The 16749-nt window shown below is 43.7% G+C and overlaps 2 protein-coding genes across 2 annotated transcripts in view; both read left to right on the top strand.

The window, feature by feature from the left end:
- The window catches only part of LOC123763931 (U2 snRNP-associated SURP motif-containing protein), a 35633-nt gene extending 31301 nt beyond the window's left edge, over positions 1–4332 (top strand). Inside the window, exons 21-23 of the mRNA XM_045751248.2 lie at positions 972–1125; positions 2986–3089; positions 3986–4332. Coding sequence (XP_045607204.1) covers positions 972–1125; positions 2986–3089; positions 3986–4109 — 382 coding nt within the window. The 3' untranslated portion in view covers positions 4110–4332. The remainder of the gene's footprint in view (positions 1–971; positions 1126–2985; positions 3090–3985) is intronic.
- Positions 4333–10059: 5727 nt separating this feature from the next.
- The window catches only part of LOC123763932 (uncharacterized), a 44768-nt gene continuing 38078 nt past the window's right edge, over positions 10060–16749 (top strand). Inside the window, exon 1 of the mRNA XM_069329748.1 lies at positions 10060–10889. Within this exon, the coding sequence (XP_069185849.1) occupies positions 10623–10889 (267 nt within the window). The 5' untranslated portion in view covers positions 10060–10622. The remainder of the gene's footprint in view (positions 10890–16749) is intronic.

Genomic DNA, 16749 nt, shown 5'->3' on the forward strand with positions numbered 1-16749 from the left:
AAGGCTCTCTTGTGCACTTTTATGCACTTTTCTTGTTATCCCATTGCAGGGATAAAGCTTAATTGATTTATAAGTAATGATCACATACTAAAAAAATCATAAAAAATTATAATTTCCTTAAATTGGCTGTTAGTTTTTAGTCTTTTTAGTTAAGATCAACTTAGTATATTAAATTAAAATTAACATGTAAAGTAAATAAGAGTATTTGTAAAATATTTAAAGTACTCAGATTATTTTTTTTTATCAATATGAATCTTCTATGTATTTCATTTATATGCAGTTTATATATTAAGACATGTACTCCATAATAAATTAGAGAAAATGAGTTCATTTCCTTCAAGTGTGTTCCCAGAGGGAACAAGGTATCAAATATATAAGTAGATGGTGTTTTTATTTTTTATACAAGAAAAAAGTCATGCATGTTCAGAAAATTTAGGAATTTTGCCATATTGAATGTTGTCATAATGAAATTTAGTATGTTTTAAAAGGTGTTTGGATTGTAATTGTAAACTCCGAAACACTCAAATTATTGTTTTTTTCAAAGCTAGTAATGTGTCCATAAAATATGAACACATCTGCAGAGAATAAGTCGTTATAATGCAACTGAAAACCAATAACCCAACCCCCAAATACATGAAAGTGTTGACATGTTAGTCGATCCTAGTCCCCTGAAGGTGGCAACATTTTAGTTTGTCCTGGACCCCCCTGAAAGTAAAGACATTTCAGTCTATTTTGGACCCCTGTCAAGTCAAAATGTCATCACTCATTTTCATGTATGGATTGGATTATGAAGACATGTTTACTTGACCTTTAGTGTATGAAAATGGTTTTCTATTATCAAACTCGGTCTGGTTATGAATATGATTTTTTTTTTTTTTTTTTAGCCACAGTTTCTCTGGGTTAATGGACATTATTAATGTATTGTTTGGATGTAATTTACAATTTGTAATTAATGTTTATTCACTGTTTAGAGATGTTAGTGAAGAACGAAGAGCAAGATTACGTGAAATAGAAGTTAGAGTATTGCAATATCAAGATGAATTAGAGCAGGGTCTCCGTTCCCTTAAACCTGGATACTCCATCCACCGACAAGTAGCTCATTATCGTCACAAAATGCTGAAAAAGGTAGGCAAATGTTAGAAAAGAGAACAAAGGATTATTGTCTCAATTGCGTATATAATTTGGGATGTATGCCAAAAAAAACATTTGTGTTGTCATTAGTTCTATGTTTGTGTATGGGGCCTGTATGTACTAATGGAAGCTACTTGTCATTTCTCTACAAAGATTTTCTCATCCAATGTATCTTCTTACATCTAAGTAAGAGCTTCCTCTTATCTAGTTTTTAATATTGTTGAAAAATTGTCTGAACATCACTGTCATGTATTTACTCACTCGCAGAATTGTATCTGCTTTCCAAGTGAATGGTACATTGGGATAGTGTCTCGCATATACAAATGTTGCTTTTACTAGCATACTCTTCTTGGCACTTGCCTATCAATAATTCGTCGATTCCCTTAAGTATTTTGTATATTCTGATCGTATCTCCATTGTTTTTTCTGTGCAGTCATCTTAACATCTATTTTAAGAAAATTCCTTGAATTGATAATGGGAAAAGCAGTTGACATTAGTCATGTGGTATTATGAGGGGTCTGAATACTGAACATCAGAAGTCCACAGCTGTTCAACACCACCCCAGCAAGCATTAGCGTTATTGCCAGAACAAAGGTGGATGTATTCAAGAGGCATTTAGATGAGTTCTTGCAAGTCGTGCCGGACCAACCAGGCTGAAGTGGGCCTGCGGGCGACTCCAAGCAACAGCCTGTTGGACCAAGTTGTCACAAGTCGAGCCTGGCCTCAGGCCGGGCTCGGGGAGTAGAAGAACTCCCAGAACCCTCCAGGTATCCAGGTTGGATTAGGGCTTAGTTATTTCAAAGAATCCAGAGAGTTAGCATAAATTACATTAACTCTAGAGCTCACTCCTGGTATTTCTGTTGTTTACCATATACAGTATATATAGTAGTAGTAGTAGTAGGCATCCATCAGTCTCAGGAGACTATGGGGTTGCGCTCTGGTTGTCAGTCTGGAGTGATCTCCAGGGCGCAAAGACAGGGTAGGTTCATATGGAGAAGAAGCTGTTACCCAAGCAGTGTGTGTGTAATATATATTATATATATATTATATATATATATATATATATATATATATATATATATATATATATATATATATATATATATATATATATTATATATATATTATATATATATATAATATAAAAATAATGTGTGTGTATCAGAAAACTTTAAACCTGTAGGATTCGAACACAGATAGCCAGGGCTCATGTCCCTTGGCGAGTTCAGTACTACTTCCGTTAGGCCACACTGACTGTGCACAGTCCTGTACTACTACCGTTAGGCCACACTGACTGTTCCCAGAATTGGAAGTTGTCTGACCCTTAACCCAATTCTCGACAGCTCTCGGTGACCATTTTGGACACAGATATTTCATCAAATCACTTCGTCGTGTTGGGGCCACACGAGTATCATTTATGCATAACAGTACTGGACACGCCAAGGGGCATGAAGCCCTGGCTGTCCAGTTCAAATCCTTCAGAGGTAAAGAGTTTTCTGATGCATGTTAACTTGGAGACCATTCAAGCTTAATGCACAAATGATACTAAGGCAAGAAGATGTGGTCCTGTTATTTTCTTCCCTATGCTGCTGTGCACCAGCTTGGCTAGTCTCGATTTTCCTATTGCTAATTTCAAACATACTCCACTTTGCTCCAAATTCTAATGTATTATTTTTCTGGCTCTATTCTACCTAGTTTCTCCTGATTCGTCCAACAAAACTATGTTTATGCAACTTTTTAACTATATTTGTTTTCACTAAGGTTCATTATTACTTCACTCCTACCTACCTCACAAACTGCCTCATCTATCCCATACATTTTCATATAATGTTTTATTTTTGTTTAATGAATTAGATTGAGAGAGAAGAAGGGAGTGAAAGAAGACATCATCGTCATCGAAGTCGTAGCTCAACGCCTGAGGAGAGAAGGCCCACAAAGAGGTCCAGGTCACCCCACAAGTGAGTAACATTTTGGTTAAAGGTTATGTTGTGTTTTACAATATTTTTTCATCCATAGAAAGTTTGGAGGAACTGCATTGAAAAATATATGAAGACTCGAAAGGATTTTGAATGTTGCGTAGGTTGCAAAGGTTTCTGGAGCAATCTGATTGAATAAGAATTTAGCAGGGGAAACAATAATACAAATTTTGATGCATATTAAACAATTATTAAATACCTTTAGCATTCGTTTTTTCCTAGATTGCCTCCATACCATGTCCACGCTGATGCTTCTCCTGAAAATAAAAAACTGGGTAAGGGTGTTGGTAATAATGAAAATTAGTGAGGAGATACCACATAAACAATGTTTTGTATCCAGGAAATGGAAGCTTGTGCATAAAGAATCAGGCCAGTGGTTTGAGAACATATTGTTGGAAAGTTCTTGAAGGGATTTAGTTTGGAAAAGCATTGCAGCATTATGTTTGTGTTATTTAATTGCACAGTGATAAAACAGTGACAAAAGTAGTTTGCATTTTGATAAGCAAGCAATTTCTTCTGAATTGAATAGTAGTATTTTGAAGGTTTTCCATACACATAATGGTATAATTGTTTCTTTAATTACCTGGCACTACCACTGTACCAGGCCTTCTTGAAAATCTTACACATTTTTTTTATTACTTTATTTCCACCTTATACATACTACATATATTTTTTTATCTACTTTTGCACACTTTTACTTGACACTTATCATTTTCTCTTCCATGAACAGAATTAAAAAATGGTTTTATTTTACAGACACTTGGTGAATCTTCGATGGATATATCTTTTGATATTCTCTCTTGGCCTTTCCCTTGCCAGATAGAATGCCAGAAGATGTAGCCAAAGAAAAGATCTTTTACACTTTCCTTATTTTATAGGTCTCGTCATCGAACTCGGTCAAGATCTCCTAGTTCCAGAAGACACAGGTCACGCTCTCCCAAAAAACGGAGATCACACACTAGATCTCCTCCGCGAAAGCACAAGAAAAAAAGCAGACATTAGGGATTTCATTGTTGTGGGGAATTTTTATTTATTTGCTGCCATGTTTAAAATAAATTATACAGTATATACAATCACATTTTGTGACAAAGAGTACCAGGTCATACACCACTTCCAGCTTGATATCTCTTACGGCAATTGTACAATTACACTTTTTCAGATGTGAAATACACAAGTTTAAAACTGAAATTAAAGAAATTTCCTGTTAATAAATATTTGATCATAATGTTGTTGTTTTTCTTCTTCTTACAGTGCTTTGTGAATATTGTATTTTTGCTTAAAAAAATAAACCTAAAAAAAAACCTTAAGTGACGAGGGAAAATGTAATGAGAAAGCAAGATCCTTTCCAACTTCATTTAAATGAAAATGAATTTTTTTTTACCAATTTTGCTTTAGTTCTTAGTGGTATGCTCAGTGTTAGAACTATTGGACATGGTCAAGCTGTTCTTAGAGGCAATCTTGTTCAACAACTTGGGCTGGACAGTAGAGCGATGGTCTTGCTTCATGCAGGTTGGCGTTCAATCCCAGACCGTCCAAGTGGTTGGGCACTATTCCTCTTCCCCCGTCCCATCCCAAATCATTATCCCGACTCCTTCTAAGCGCTATATAGTTGTAATGGCTTGGCACTTTCTCCCGATAGTTCCCTTCCATCCTGCTGCCTAGTTGTGTTAGTCTGGTAGAAATTTACTTGGGCAATTTTTAAACCTTCACCCATGAACCAATTAGGGTATTTACTCAATAAAGTAGGATACTCTAATTGGTTCCAGGGCGAAGTTTTCAAAGTTGCCAAGGTAAATTTCTACCAGGATAACTCCACTAGGCAGCAGGAGATCGCTTCTAAGAACAGCGTGGTCATTCCATATAGTTCTAACATAAGAGCATGCTGCTAAGAATTTAAGCAAAATGGGTACAAAAAAAATCATTTTCAGTTATGCAAATAAAGTTGGCAAGGAATTAGTAAATGTATATTGTATATATGTATTTATAAAAGAAAAGCTAAGGTGCGGGAATCTGTAAGATTCCTTGTAACGATTGTAATAGTTTATTATGGCCAAAGAGGCATAAATCTAAAAATCCATATTACTGTACACAAATGGTCTGTTTGATGCGGCTGACAAAGCTCAAAATATATGAACATGTGAGTGAGACCAATCCTGAAATTATATGGAATAATTCTTGTATAATTATCCCTAATGCTATGGTCCTCCCCATAGGAAAAAATACTTATATATATTATATATACTCTGCAGTGCTTACCAGATTTGATGAGCAATTATGTAACAAGAGGGAGTAGAGAGAACATATACGGCCCACTTGAAGATGATAATGCGTCTAAATTATTTGGACTGTCTCAAAGCTTTAGCTTTAAAATGTCCTATCTAGGAAGGAAACGAGAGAGGTATCAGTATATAGACATGAAAGATACAGGAAGGCGAGGTCCCAAATTTATACAGTAAAATAACGACTTAATGGAGGGAACAATACAGTAGGATATGCAGAATAGAACCAGTGAGCAGAAGTGCCATACGCACATGCTGTGAACCTCTGATGTGTATCAGAGATCCACAGCATCAACCTGTCCTCTCAAATAATTTATACATTGCATTTTGATGTAAAAATCCCCACTGTCGAAATGTAATGAACTATAAATCATAGCAGTTCGCTTAATTGACAGGCTGTTATTTTCTATTATTGGATCCTCGGTTAGGTAAGGTAATTATCAAGAAGAAGCACTAAGACACTTCGACTATATAGCACTTGGAAGAGACGTCAGTATAAGGACTTAGGATAGAACGGAGGAGGTTAGGCTCGGGCAATTTGGTACATCATTTTTGTGACGTGAAATGTAGATATGATGGGGCCTAGTAGGCTCAGGAATCTGTACACCAGTTGAGAGGCGGGACCAAAGAGCCAGAGCTCAACTCCCGCAAGTACAACTAGGTGAGTACTACTCGAGAGGTGAGCCAACTCAACAAGCATAAATACTGCCGGAACAAAAATAGACTAAGTAAAAATTAGACGCATTCCTGCAAGAAGTATGGGACCTTAAAAGTTGTTATTGCTATTGTGGGCCGCTACACAACCCGTTCTCGCACTTTCTTTAAGTCAATATTGACTTATTAAATAAGTGCATATGTGACATACTAATTTATTGTGAATATTTTAGTTTACCTTGAAAAGCTTCATAGAAAACACCGACCTTACCTAACCTTCTTTTTTTTTTTTTAGTATGTTAAGATAAGCATCTTATTGCTTCGTAATTACAATTATTACTTAGCCAATTATAGGTATTTAATAAGTCAATATTGACTATAAGAAAGTGCGAGAACGGGTTGCGCTACAAGCAACACCCTGTTGGACCAAGCTATCAAAAGTCAAGCCGTGACCCAGCCCGGGCTTTGGGAGTAGAATAAATCCCAAAACCCACTCCATGTATGACGTGGTCCCAGACCTAAGGGACCCCGGGAAATAGGCGAGACCTGAACATTAGATTCACATTCATAAAGTAAATAAGATCGAAAGGAGACAAAGAAATGCAAGAGATCAAAAGTTGATAGGCAAAGTCGGTTTACCGTGGGATGACAGTAGAAATAACTGCCTAACAGAAATGACAAAGTAGGCAGGAACAACTACTTTCCATGGTAGGAATGACAAAGTGGACAGGGAATGTACTATTTGGTATGAGAGGGAAGAGATCGAGACACGTGGAAACTGAAAGCAAAGGGACCGAGGAATACTCAGTGAGAGCAGGAAGACGGTGGACCGCCTTAGAGAGAGTGGTAGTCTATAGTCTATACTTGATCTCTAATGAAGGTGAGACAAAATAGGTCTTCAGAGCCGGATTCCCAGCCAGTCTCTGGTGTCAGGGAAGAGATGGCGCGCACTTGTGGTGACTTTACTGACGTCAATGCTAATTATCGAGGTAGATATCGGGTTTGGTTGGCACTCGGGCTATCAGCAGTGGGTGCCTGACAATACCGCAAGCTATTGTAATTGAGAGAGATAGTGTGTACCTAACGCACTGGTGTGATGGGTGGTTCGGGCGAGGAGGGCCCCTGGGACCTGTATCCTGTCGAGAAGAACCTGAAGATGGCATGACAGGAATTGGCTTTGTGCAACCCGCTCTCGCACAAGACAGTGCATATATGACTTGTTGCTTATAGTCACTATTTCGCTTATAAATAAGTATATATATATATGACATTCTGTGACATTATATGTGACATATGTGACACGGTTGCAACGTGTGTATATGTTCATGTGTGTGTGTGTGTGTGTTCACCTATTTGTGCCCACACAATCGAGCTGTTAGCTTTTGAATCCCGCCCTTCCAACTGCCGGTTTTCTAATGTAATGACTCCCGACCTATTTTATCATATCTGTTTGGCCATCCACCAACCATCTCCAAGATGCAACCCGCAACAGCTGTCTAACTCATCAGTACCTATTTACTGCTTGGTGGAAGAGATATCAGATGAAAGGAACCGTTGCCCAAACGCGTCTTTACTGCCGCGGGGATCAAACACACAATCTTCGGTTGTGAACCAACGACTGAGCCCACTGCGCTCTCACATTTCCATGTTTTTGTGTGTTCGTACTCACCTATCAGTGACCACGGGAAAGTGAGGTCTAGCTGTTTATTAGTAGGTTACTGAGCCTACTAACCTTGCTATACATGCTGCGTTATAATTTAACTATTCTGACGTTCAAATTCTTTGTCGAATTTGGTCTTAAAGTTGTGGATGGAGGTGGCTTCCACAACCTGTTCTTTCAGTGCATTTTACTTGTTGACCCCCCCCCCCCGTCCCCCGTACAGGGTACGAATATTTCCTTACATTCCTTCGACTCATGTGCGTGTCCAGTTTCTACTCACGTACGCTTGTTCTACTTCTTCTCAATTCAAAGAATCTGTTTTTGTCCACCTGGTTTATACCTCAGTATCTTCTATATTGTGATCATATTCCCTCTCACTATTCTATCCTATAGGGTTGTGATATTTAGTTCCCCTATCCTTAACCCTCTTAGCTCTGGAACTAATTTTGTTGCAAATTTCTGTACTATTCAGTTTTGGTTTTATGTTTCACAAGGTGTGGATTTCTAGCCGGTGCTGCATATTCCGTTATTGGTCTCGCATATGCTGTGTAGAATGCCTTGAAATAATCATTAAAGTTTTACAACGACGTTCTCAAGATTGCCAACATATTCTCATATGCTGTTGATGTAACCCTGTTTATGATATACATGTGTAATGTGCTCATCTAACCCATTGGATGAGTCTGTGGCTGTTTGGAGACCTGACGGCTGAGAGGACAGCGCTCGGGGTTCATAGTCCTAAGGGTCCGGGTTTGATCCCCGGCGGAGACGGAAACAAATGGGCAGAGTTTCTTTCACCCTGATGCCCCAGTATCCTAACGGTAAATAGGTTCCTGGGAGTTAGACAGCTGCTACGGGCTGCTTCCTGAGGGTATGTGTGAAAATTAGGATTAAGGACTTGCCGCAAACGCTATGCGTGCTAGTACAAGACTGTAAGAATGTAAGGGTGTGTGGCTGTGGAGGGCGTGTTGCTGTGGAGGGTGTGTGGCTGTGGAGGGCGTGTTGCTGTGGAGGGTGTGTGGCTGTGGAGGGCGTGTTGCTGTGGAGGGTGTGTGGCTGTGGAGGGCGTGTTGCTGTGGAGGGCGTGTTGCTGTGGAGGGTGTGTGGCTGTGGAGGGTGTGTGGCTGTGGAGGGCGTGTTGCTGTGGAGGGCGTGTTGCTGTGGAGGGTGTGTGGCTGTGGAGGGCGTGTTGCTGTGGAGGGCGTGTTGCTGTGGAGGGTGTGTGGCTGTGGAGGGCGTGTTGCTGTGGAGGGCGTGTTGCTGTGGAGGGTGTGTGGCTGTGGAGGGTGTGTGGCTGTGGAGGGCGTGTTGCTGTGGAGGGCGTGTTGCTGTGGAGGGCGTGTTGCTGTGGAGGGTGTGTGGCTGTGGAGGGTGTGTGGCTGTGGAGGGCGTGTTGCTGTGGAGGGCGTGTTGCTGTGGAGGGCGTGTTGCTGTGGAGGGTGTGTGGCTGTGGAGGGCGTGTTGCTGTGGAGGATGTGTGGCTGTGGAGGGCGTGTGGCTGTGGAGGGTGTGTGGCTGTGGAGGGTGTGTGGCTGTGGAGGGCGTGTTGCTGTGGAGGGCGTGTTGCTGTGGAGGATGTGTGGCTGTGGAGGGTGTGTGGCTGTGGAGGGTGTGTGGCTGTGGAGGGCGTGTTGCTGTGGAGGGTGTGTGGCTGTGGAGGGCGTGTTGCTGTGGAGGGCGTGTTGCTGTGGAGGATGTGTGGCTGTGGAGGGTGTGTGGCTGTGGAGGGTGTGTGGCTGTGGAGGGCGTGTTGCTGTGGAGGATGTGTGGCTGTGGAGGGCGTGTTGCTGTGGAGGATGTGTGGCTGTGGAGGGCGTGTGGCTGTGGAGGGTGTGTGGCTGTGGAGGGTGTGTGGCTGTGGAGGGCGTGTGGCTGTGGAGGGCGTGTGGCTGTGGAGGGCGTGTGGCTGTGGAGGGCGTGTGGCTGTGGAGGGCGTGTGGCTGTGGAGGGCGTGTGGCTGTAGAGGGTGTGTGGCTGTGGAGGGCGTGTGGCTGTGGAGGGCGTGTGGCTGTGGAGGGCGTGTGGCTGTGGAGGGCGTGTGGCTGTGGAGGGTGTGTGGCTGTGGAGGGCGTGTGGCTGTGGAGGGCGTGTGGCTGTGGAGGGCGTGTGGCTGTAGAGGGCGTGTGGCTGTAGAGGGCGTGTGGCTGTAGAGGGCGTGTGGCTGTAGAGGGTGTGTGGCTGTGGAGGGTGTGTGGCTGTAGAGGGCGTGTGGCTGTAGAGGGCGTGTAACTGTAGAAAGTCAGAGAAGGGAGGTGTAAGGGTGAGGAGCGAGGGAGTACGTGCCTTGCTCCACACCTCCCACTGAACAATACGGGGAGGCAGCGACCAACACGGTGATAACCTGTATCCCCCCGGTGGTCAGAGATCACCAGCTCCCCTGCACGCTTCACCTCCCCACGCACGCCCCTGCACGCCTCTAATACAACAGCTGTCACTCCCAGAGTCAAACGTACATCAAAAAAGCAGCACAGCCACAACCCAAATCTGGATCTTCAAGAAGGATGGCGGTGGGACTCAGCACAGTCTAGTAAACGGGAGTGTGACGCCCCTTCCGTGATTATCAAGGCACCATGGTAGACCACAAGCAGTGTGCTATAGTTACCACTGTGTTTCTCCCCCACACCCGTCTGCGGTCGCTGGATTGAATACCCACTTCACCCTGGCCATATAAACAATGATGCCCAGCTCTCGGCGCCAAGTTGTGCAACTGACTCGCTGACGAACGCTCCATTCTCATGACCCTCTCGTAGACTTTTGATCTAATTGATTTGGAGAGGCGCATTTAAAATATTAGGCTAGAGCTTTTTGCCAGCGGGGCTTTAACATCAACGCAAAACTTTCTGACTTGTGTTTAGACCTACCGTACATGCCCGTCGGATGATATTCCTGCTACACTCAACGTACCTCCAGTAGCTCCGAACTATGTGGGTGAAGGTGTTCATGTGCTCGGTGGCGGCGCAAGCCATCGTTCCTGCCTTCGTCGATGGCCGAGTTGTCCTTCCTGGTAGTGGTCAGGGAGACGGAGCTCCAAGGGTGTTACCTCCTGCTTTCCCAGGTCGTTTTCAGCAGGAGACTCACAGCAAGGACCCGCAGCGCCATACACCGGTCGCCACCCACGCACGACCCAATGGAAACACGGTGATCATTTGCGCCATGTGTCCTCAGCCTCAGGACATCTACCCGTGCACGGTAAGTTTCCCTTTGAGCACCTCAAAATGATGATTAATTGTATTAAAATAAGTAGATATATTTATATGCATAGATAAATTTAATTGTTTAGAGATAACGAATCGTAAAGTAGCTCAATACCAAGGCTTGTGTGTACACGAGTACTGACGCCTCACGGCGTGGCGTCCAGAGCAAGTTCAGTAAACGTCGCATTTCGCTCGTGTGCGTTACATAAGGCCAACACAAATTGTCGTACTAGAAAATGGAAGCGGCTCGCGAAAGTGACGTACTGTCTCGTTTTCTGTTTTAGGTCCTCTGGTAGGTTAGGAGTGGACACTTTAAATGGACCGTTTTCTTGACGTTGGGAAACCTTAGGAATACGGGATCACTAAATACGTTAAGTATAATTAAGACAATGTCGCAGAAATACTAAAACGTAATCCCAAATGAACAAATCTTCTGTTTTGAAGATCTTCAAGATCTTCTGTTACTCAATGCAACATTGAGTAACAAATACCACAATATAAATCATGAACTAATAAGATCGACCTACTTCCATTTGTAAGCACACAAACTCATTTGGGATTTACACACAGAAATCACAATTACGTGATGCATCAAATGAACAAATCCACAAGGGCCGTGACGAGGATTCGAACCTACGTCCGAGAGCATCCCAGACGCTGCCTTAATCGAGTGAGCTACGACATGGTTTTGTTCATTTGATGCATCACGCAATTGTGATTTCTGTGTGTACTGCTGATGTTATTTGATTCCTGCAGCTGCTTCCTCTGTCTTAGTCCCTTCTCCTACACCTTATTTCTTGACATTTGTGAAATTTAAGTCCAGTACCCATTTGTCTGCCTACTATTGGTCACTGTTGTCATATACTACACCTATATTAGCCTTGATGTAGTTTCAGGCAGTCATTGTTAGTCTTTACCTTTTTCAACTGTGAATGCCTAAACTTGTTAATAACAAAAATAAATGAGTTCAGCATCGTCTGCCTACAGTGACATGTACGACCCTTCCTGCTCCAGGAGGTCGTCTACACAAATCAGGAAGAGTAGTCGTCCAAGTACGGTTGACGTACTTTCCCTCGATCTAGACACGTCACCCATAACCTCTCTAGGTTTTCAGATACTCAATAATTTAGTAAAAATAACTTCCTAAATATCCCAGCCTGCTTTTCCAACTTATGAATCAGCCTTTTATGGCATTGGCAAAGACTTTTTTGATCATCTAGATCTCTAGAAAGAGATAATTCACCAATCTCTCCATCTCTAGCCGTACCTTGGTGACTTATTAAATGAATGTAATACAGCAAACAGGAGATGACTTTTCACCCATACGGTTATAAATCCATAGAACTGCATACCCGCCAAAGGCATAAATACCAAGACATTATTGTAGTTGAAAAGAAATTAGGAACAACAATTCATTTTCTCGGGGAAAGATATAGGCTGTATACATGCGTTAGGCTTATATCGAGGTCCACTCCAAACTCGAATTAGAGACCCTCCCCCAGGATGCGACCCCACAACAAGCTGATTATTAACTCCAGAGTACCTATTTACTGCTAGGTGAACTGGGAAACTTGCCCGACCATTTCTGTCCCGCCTGGGATCCGAACGCGGGATTTCCGATTGTGAGTGGAGAACGAGCCCAAAGGGATTATTCAAGACTGCTTCTTTAACAACCCTCCAGCTTCCTGTCCCCATCGAGGCCACTAGAGAGAGATGGTGAACCTCAAGTATATTCAGGAATTCAATCAGGCTCGCCAGGCATACTCTGCCTCATCTGAGATTCATGTCGGCTCTCGGTTAAAAAGTTACGCCTCTCCAGGTGTTCTACTATCCATGTTCTGACAGTTATGACGGAGACGTCCTCACGGACCTGCTGGTGTTGAGTCGCTCACTCGGGTGTCCCGGCCACTCTCTGTGAATGTGTCCTCCCATATCCTGTGTCGCAACTGATCTGTGATATAACCACACATTACAGTCTTGGTTAAACTGTGTCTTTCATTATCCTCTTTTAGAGATGTGGACAAACTTGTCAATTGCTTGTCAAAAAGAGCGAGTTAGTCTATCATGTGTTGTGTTGTCTCATTAAGAACGGCTTTGCATGGCAATCCTATTATGAACTTTTATTTAACGTTTCATACTTTTTCCTTTGGTATGCCAAAGGAAAAAACGCCTGACAGCTGGGTGGACAGCGCTTCGGATTCGTAGTCCTGAGGTTCAGGGTTCGATCCCCGATGGAGGCGGAGACAAATGGGCAAAATGTTTCTTTCACCCTCATGCCCCTTTTACCTAGCAGTAAATAGGTACCTGGGAGTTAATCAGCTGCTACAGGCTGCTTCCTGGGAAGTGTAACAAAAAAGAGGCCTGGTCGAGGACCGGGCCGCGGGGACGCTAAGCCCCGAAATCATCTCAAGATAACCTCAAGATGCCAAAGTTTGTTCATCCTGATCAGGTCATCCATTCTTCACCAGATGCTCAAATATCAGTATTTAGTGACTACTCGTTTCAACGGGATCTTCTAAAATTATTTCTCTTATTTTTAGCATTCAAAATAAATACAGATTCTTTCTGACTCGTCATTATCCCTTAAGAGAGTTTATCACTGCTGCTTCCATTAGTTTATCTCTCCATACATCCATGCTACATGTACTATCTGGTCTCCCAGTCTACTTTGGCATTGTTGAACGTGCCAATCTATGATTAATAGTCGAGAGTCATTCCAAACGGCACCTGAAGCTGTTCTTTCTATTACTGTAACAGACGCAATACTATTTATGGCTTATTATTTTGTGGGTCTTCTGTAATTTAGTGGAGACAAATAACTATTAGTACAATATTGGACCCTTCTATTACGGTGCCTGTAATGTAGTAATGGAGTCACTTGGTACCCTGCATAGAATCACCTGGTGTTCTGGAATCACTTGCTGTGGAGCCTTGATGAAGCTCAACACTTGTACTACTCCACATTACAGTGAGCGAGTGCTCAACCCACACTCCAGGGTGACCTTCCAAACAACTGGCCGCAATACTTAACACGGGGTCGCACTCGTGTCTCAATATGTGCCTCTAATACCAATTAAAACTTACACTGGATAGAACTTGAAAACGTCTTAAAAACATTCATTAATGGTTTGGTCCCAGCTTGAAAAAGGCCTTGCCTAAACTTAAGAAAGATCTAGTCTCAACTTTAGAAAAGCCTGGTCCCAACTGAAGAAACTTTTAATCAAAGTGAGGTCCCTGCTGGGCACAAGACCAGACACCAGGGGAGGGTACGAGGTCCTGCTGGGACACAATACCACACACCAGGGGAGGGTATGAGGTCCTGCTGGGGCACAAGACCACACACCAGGGGAGGTTGGCAGGGAGCCACACAAACAAAGAGGGCGGCAGGTGGGTTCTTCACAACAGTGGCCGATAGTGTGGGAAGCGCACACATGAGCACGACCCACATTTCATAACACGGCCGTCACAACACAGGTAACCCGACCACCTGTCCTCGTGAAGTCCCCCACCCACCCGTCGACGCCCCCACCACCCGTCGACGCACCCAACCCACCCGTCGACGCCCCCAACCACCCGTCGACGCCCCCACCACCCGTCGACGCACCCAACCCACCCGTCGACGCCCCCAACCCACCCGTCGACGCCCCCCAACTACCCGTCGACGCCCCCCAACCCACCCACCACGAACATGTATCAGCCGCTACTCACAGCCAACCAGCCATATCTACCGTCGACATCCACAACCCAGCCACCACCCACTTCCTGTCTTCCTAGCTCGCTCCACCACTCCACTACCACGACAAGTTCCACTTCTAATGCCACCCGTCAATCATCTGAGTGTTCAGCTTCCATCTGTGTCCATTTGGACCTTTCCTTCCCACGGCGGCGGGCGGCTGGTGGCCGTGCACACCTCATCTCCTCACACGCAGGGAACTTCTCATTTGGCCATTCCTCGTAATTCATGTCCTTCAGGACCAATCTGGTGGTGATCCTCTGAAAGTTTGAGAATCGTCTGATGTACCTGGTATTACAAAACCTTGAAGGCATTATTTGCAATAAGCAGTCTTTGACATGCTGCTGATAGCATCGGGGTCTAGGTACATTCCAGTAGCTAAAGGAGATTATGTGTGTCGTCTACCATCAAATCCTGTTCGCAGCATGATAGAGTTGGTTTTAAAGGCGCCAAACTTGGTGCTTATCAGGTCATTCCTCGAGTCTGTCCCACTGCTCTTGCATCTGGTTCTTTGTATTCTCCTCATAAGGTTGTTGCGTAATGTGTAGATATGGATGCAGCATTAATATTACCCATAATCTATATCTATAAGAGATTATGTCTACCAGTTGGGTTGTGCGCCCAAAGTGATCCCGCCTCTCAACTTGTGAACAGTGTGTGTGTGTGTGTGTGTATGTGTATGTGTGTGTGTGTGTGTGTGTGTGTGTGTGTGTGTGTGTGTGTGTGTGTGTGTGTGTGTGTGTGTGTGTGTGTGTGTGTGTGTGTGTGTGACGGCATTCTTAACATACATTAAACTTTGTATCTAGTTCATCAAGGCTGTATAACTTGCTTAGATAAATGAAGTTTGGTTTTCAGTTCCTGAGCTCAGTATATGCCCCAGATACCTATTACCCCCTCACAGTGTAAGTACAGGGAGCACAATAAGCTCTAAACTTGAAACTATCGAACTGGGGGGTTCAACGACTTCCTCATCTAGTCAATTCAACTTATTTACGACTTACACTGAAATTCTCTGTGACATCTCTGTGACTTATTTGTGTCTCCAGTTTACCTGATTTACCTTTACTTCGACGAGGACAGGAAGCCAACGGCTTGTCGAAGGTCCCCCCCCCTCTCCCACTTGCCTTGAACGTTTCTAATTACGCCCCATCGTTCTACTGTTCCTCACTCTGAACACTGCTTCTTTATCTACTAGGTCAATTTCCCCTTATAATCTTGTACGTCGTTATCATGTCTGGTCTTTCCTCCAGTGTACAAGACAAAACAGTCAGCATGATTATTTCGTCTTGTTGTGTCGGCTTGTTTGTGTCGGCTTGTTTGTGTCGGCTTGTCTCAGTACATGAGTGTGTGTGTGTGTGTGTGTGTGTGTGTGTGTGTGTGTGTGTGTGTGTGTGAGTGTGAGTGCGTGGGAGTTATCTGGGAAGACAGAATCAATACCGGCCGTCCATGTGAATATGTGCCACCAGCCGATCATCACAGTCTCATTCCTTGGGATATTCGCAGGCTCGGTGTTCACCCTACTGTAACCTGCTGTAATAGAATGGTTGTTGTTGTTATAGATTCAGCTACTCGGAACAAGTTCCAAGTAGCACGGGCTATGGTGAGCCCGTAGTGGACTTACCTGGCACAGGTGCGGTGAAAAGAATGGTTATTCCGATTCTTTTATAATGTTCACCCACCTCCTGTAGAATGTTCACCATATACTGGTAAGAGTGTTCATCCAGCTAGCGCTTAACACTGGTGATGTTAGTTCATCTTACTGTATCAGGCTTTGGAGGATTATCATGGTACTGTGAACGACACCGGAATGTTCAGCTTATCATTTGAAATGATACTGCAGCAGACATGGACGTGTTCACCATACTGCAGCAGACATCGACGTGTTCACCATACTGCAGCAGACATCGACGTGTTCACCATACTGCTGCAGACATCGACGTGTTCACCATACTGCAGCAGACATCGACGTGTTCACCATACTGCAGCAGACATCGACGTGTTCACCATACTGCAGCAGACATGTACGTGTTCACCATACTGCAGCAGACATCGACGTGTTCACCATACTGCAGCAGACCTCGACGTGTCCACCATACTGCAGCAGACATCGACGTGTTCACCA

The sequence above is a fragment of the Procambarus clarkii genome, chromosome 23 (assembly GCF_040958095.1).
Source record: "Procambarus clarkii isolate CNS0578487 chromosome 23, FALCON_Pclarkii_2.0, whole genome shotgun sequence".
NCBI classification, from domain to species: Eukaryota; Metazoa; Arthropoda; class Malacostraca; order Decapoda; family Cambaridae; genus Procambarus; species Procambarus clarkii.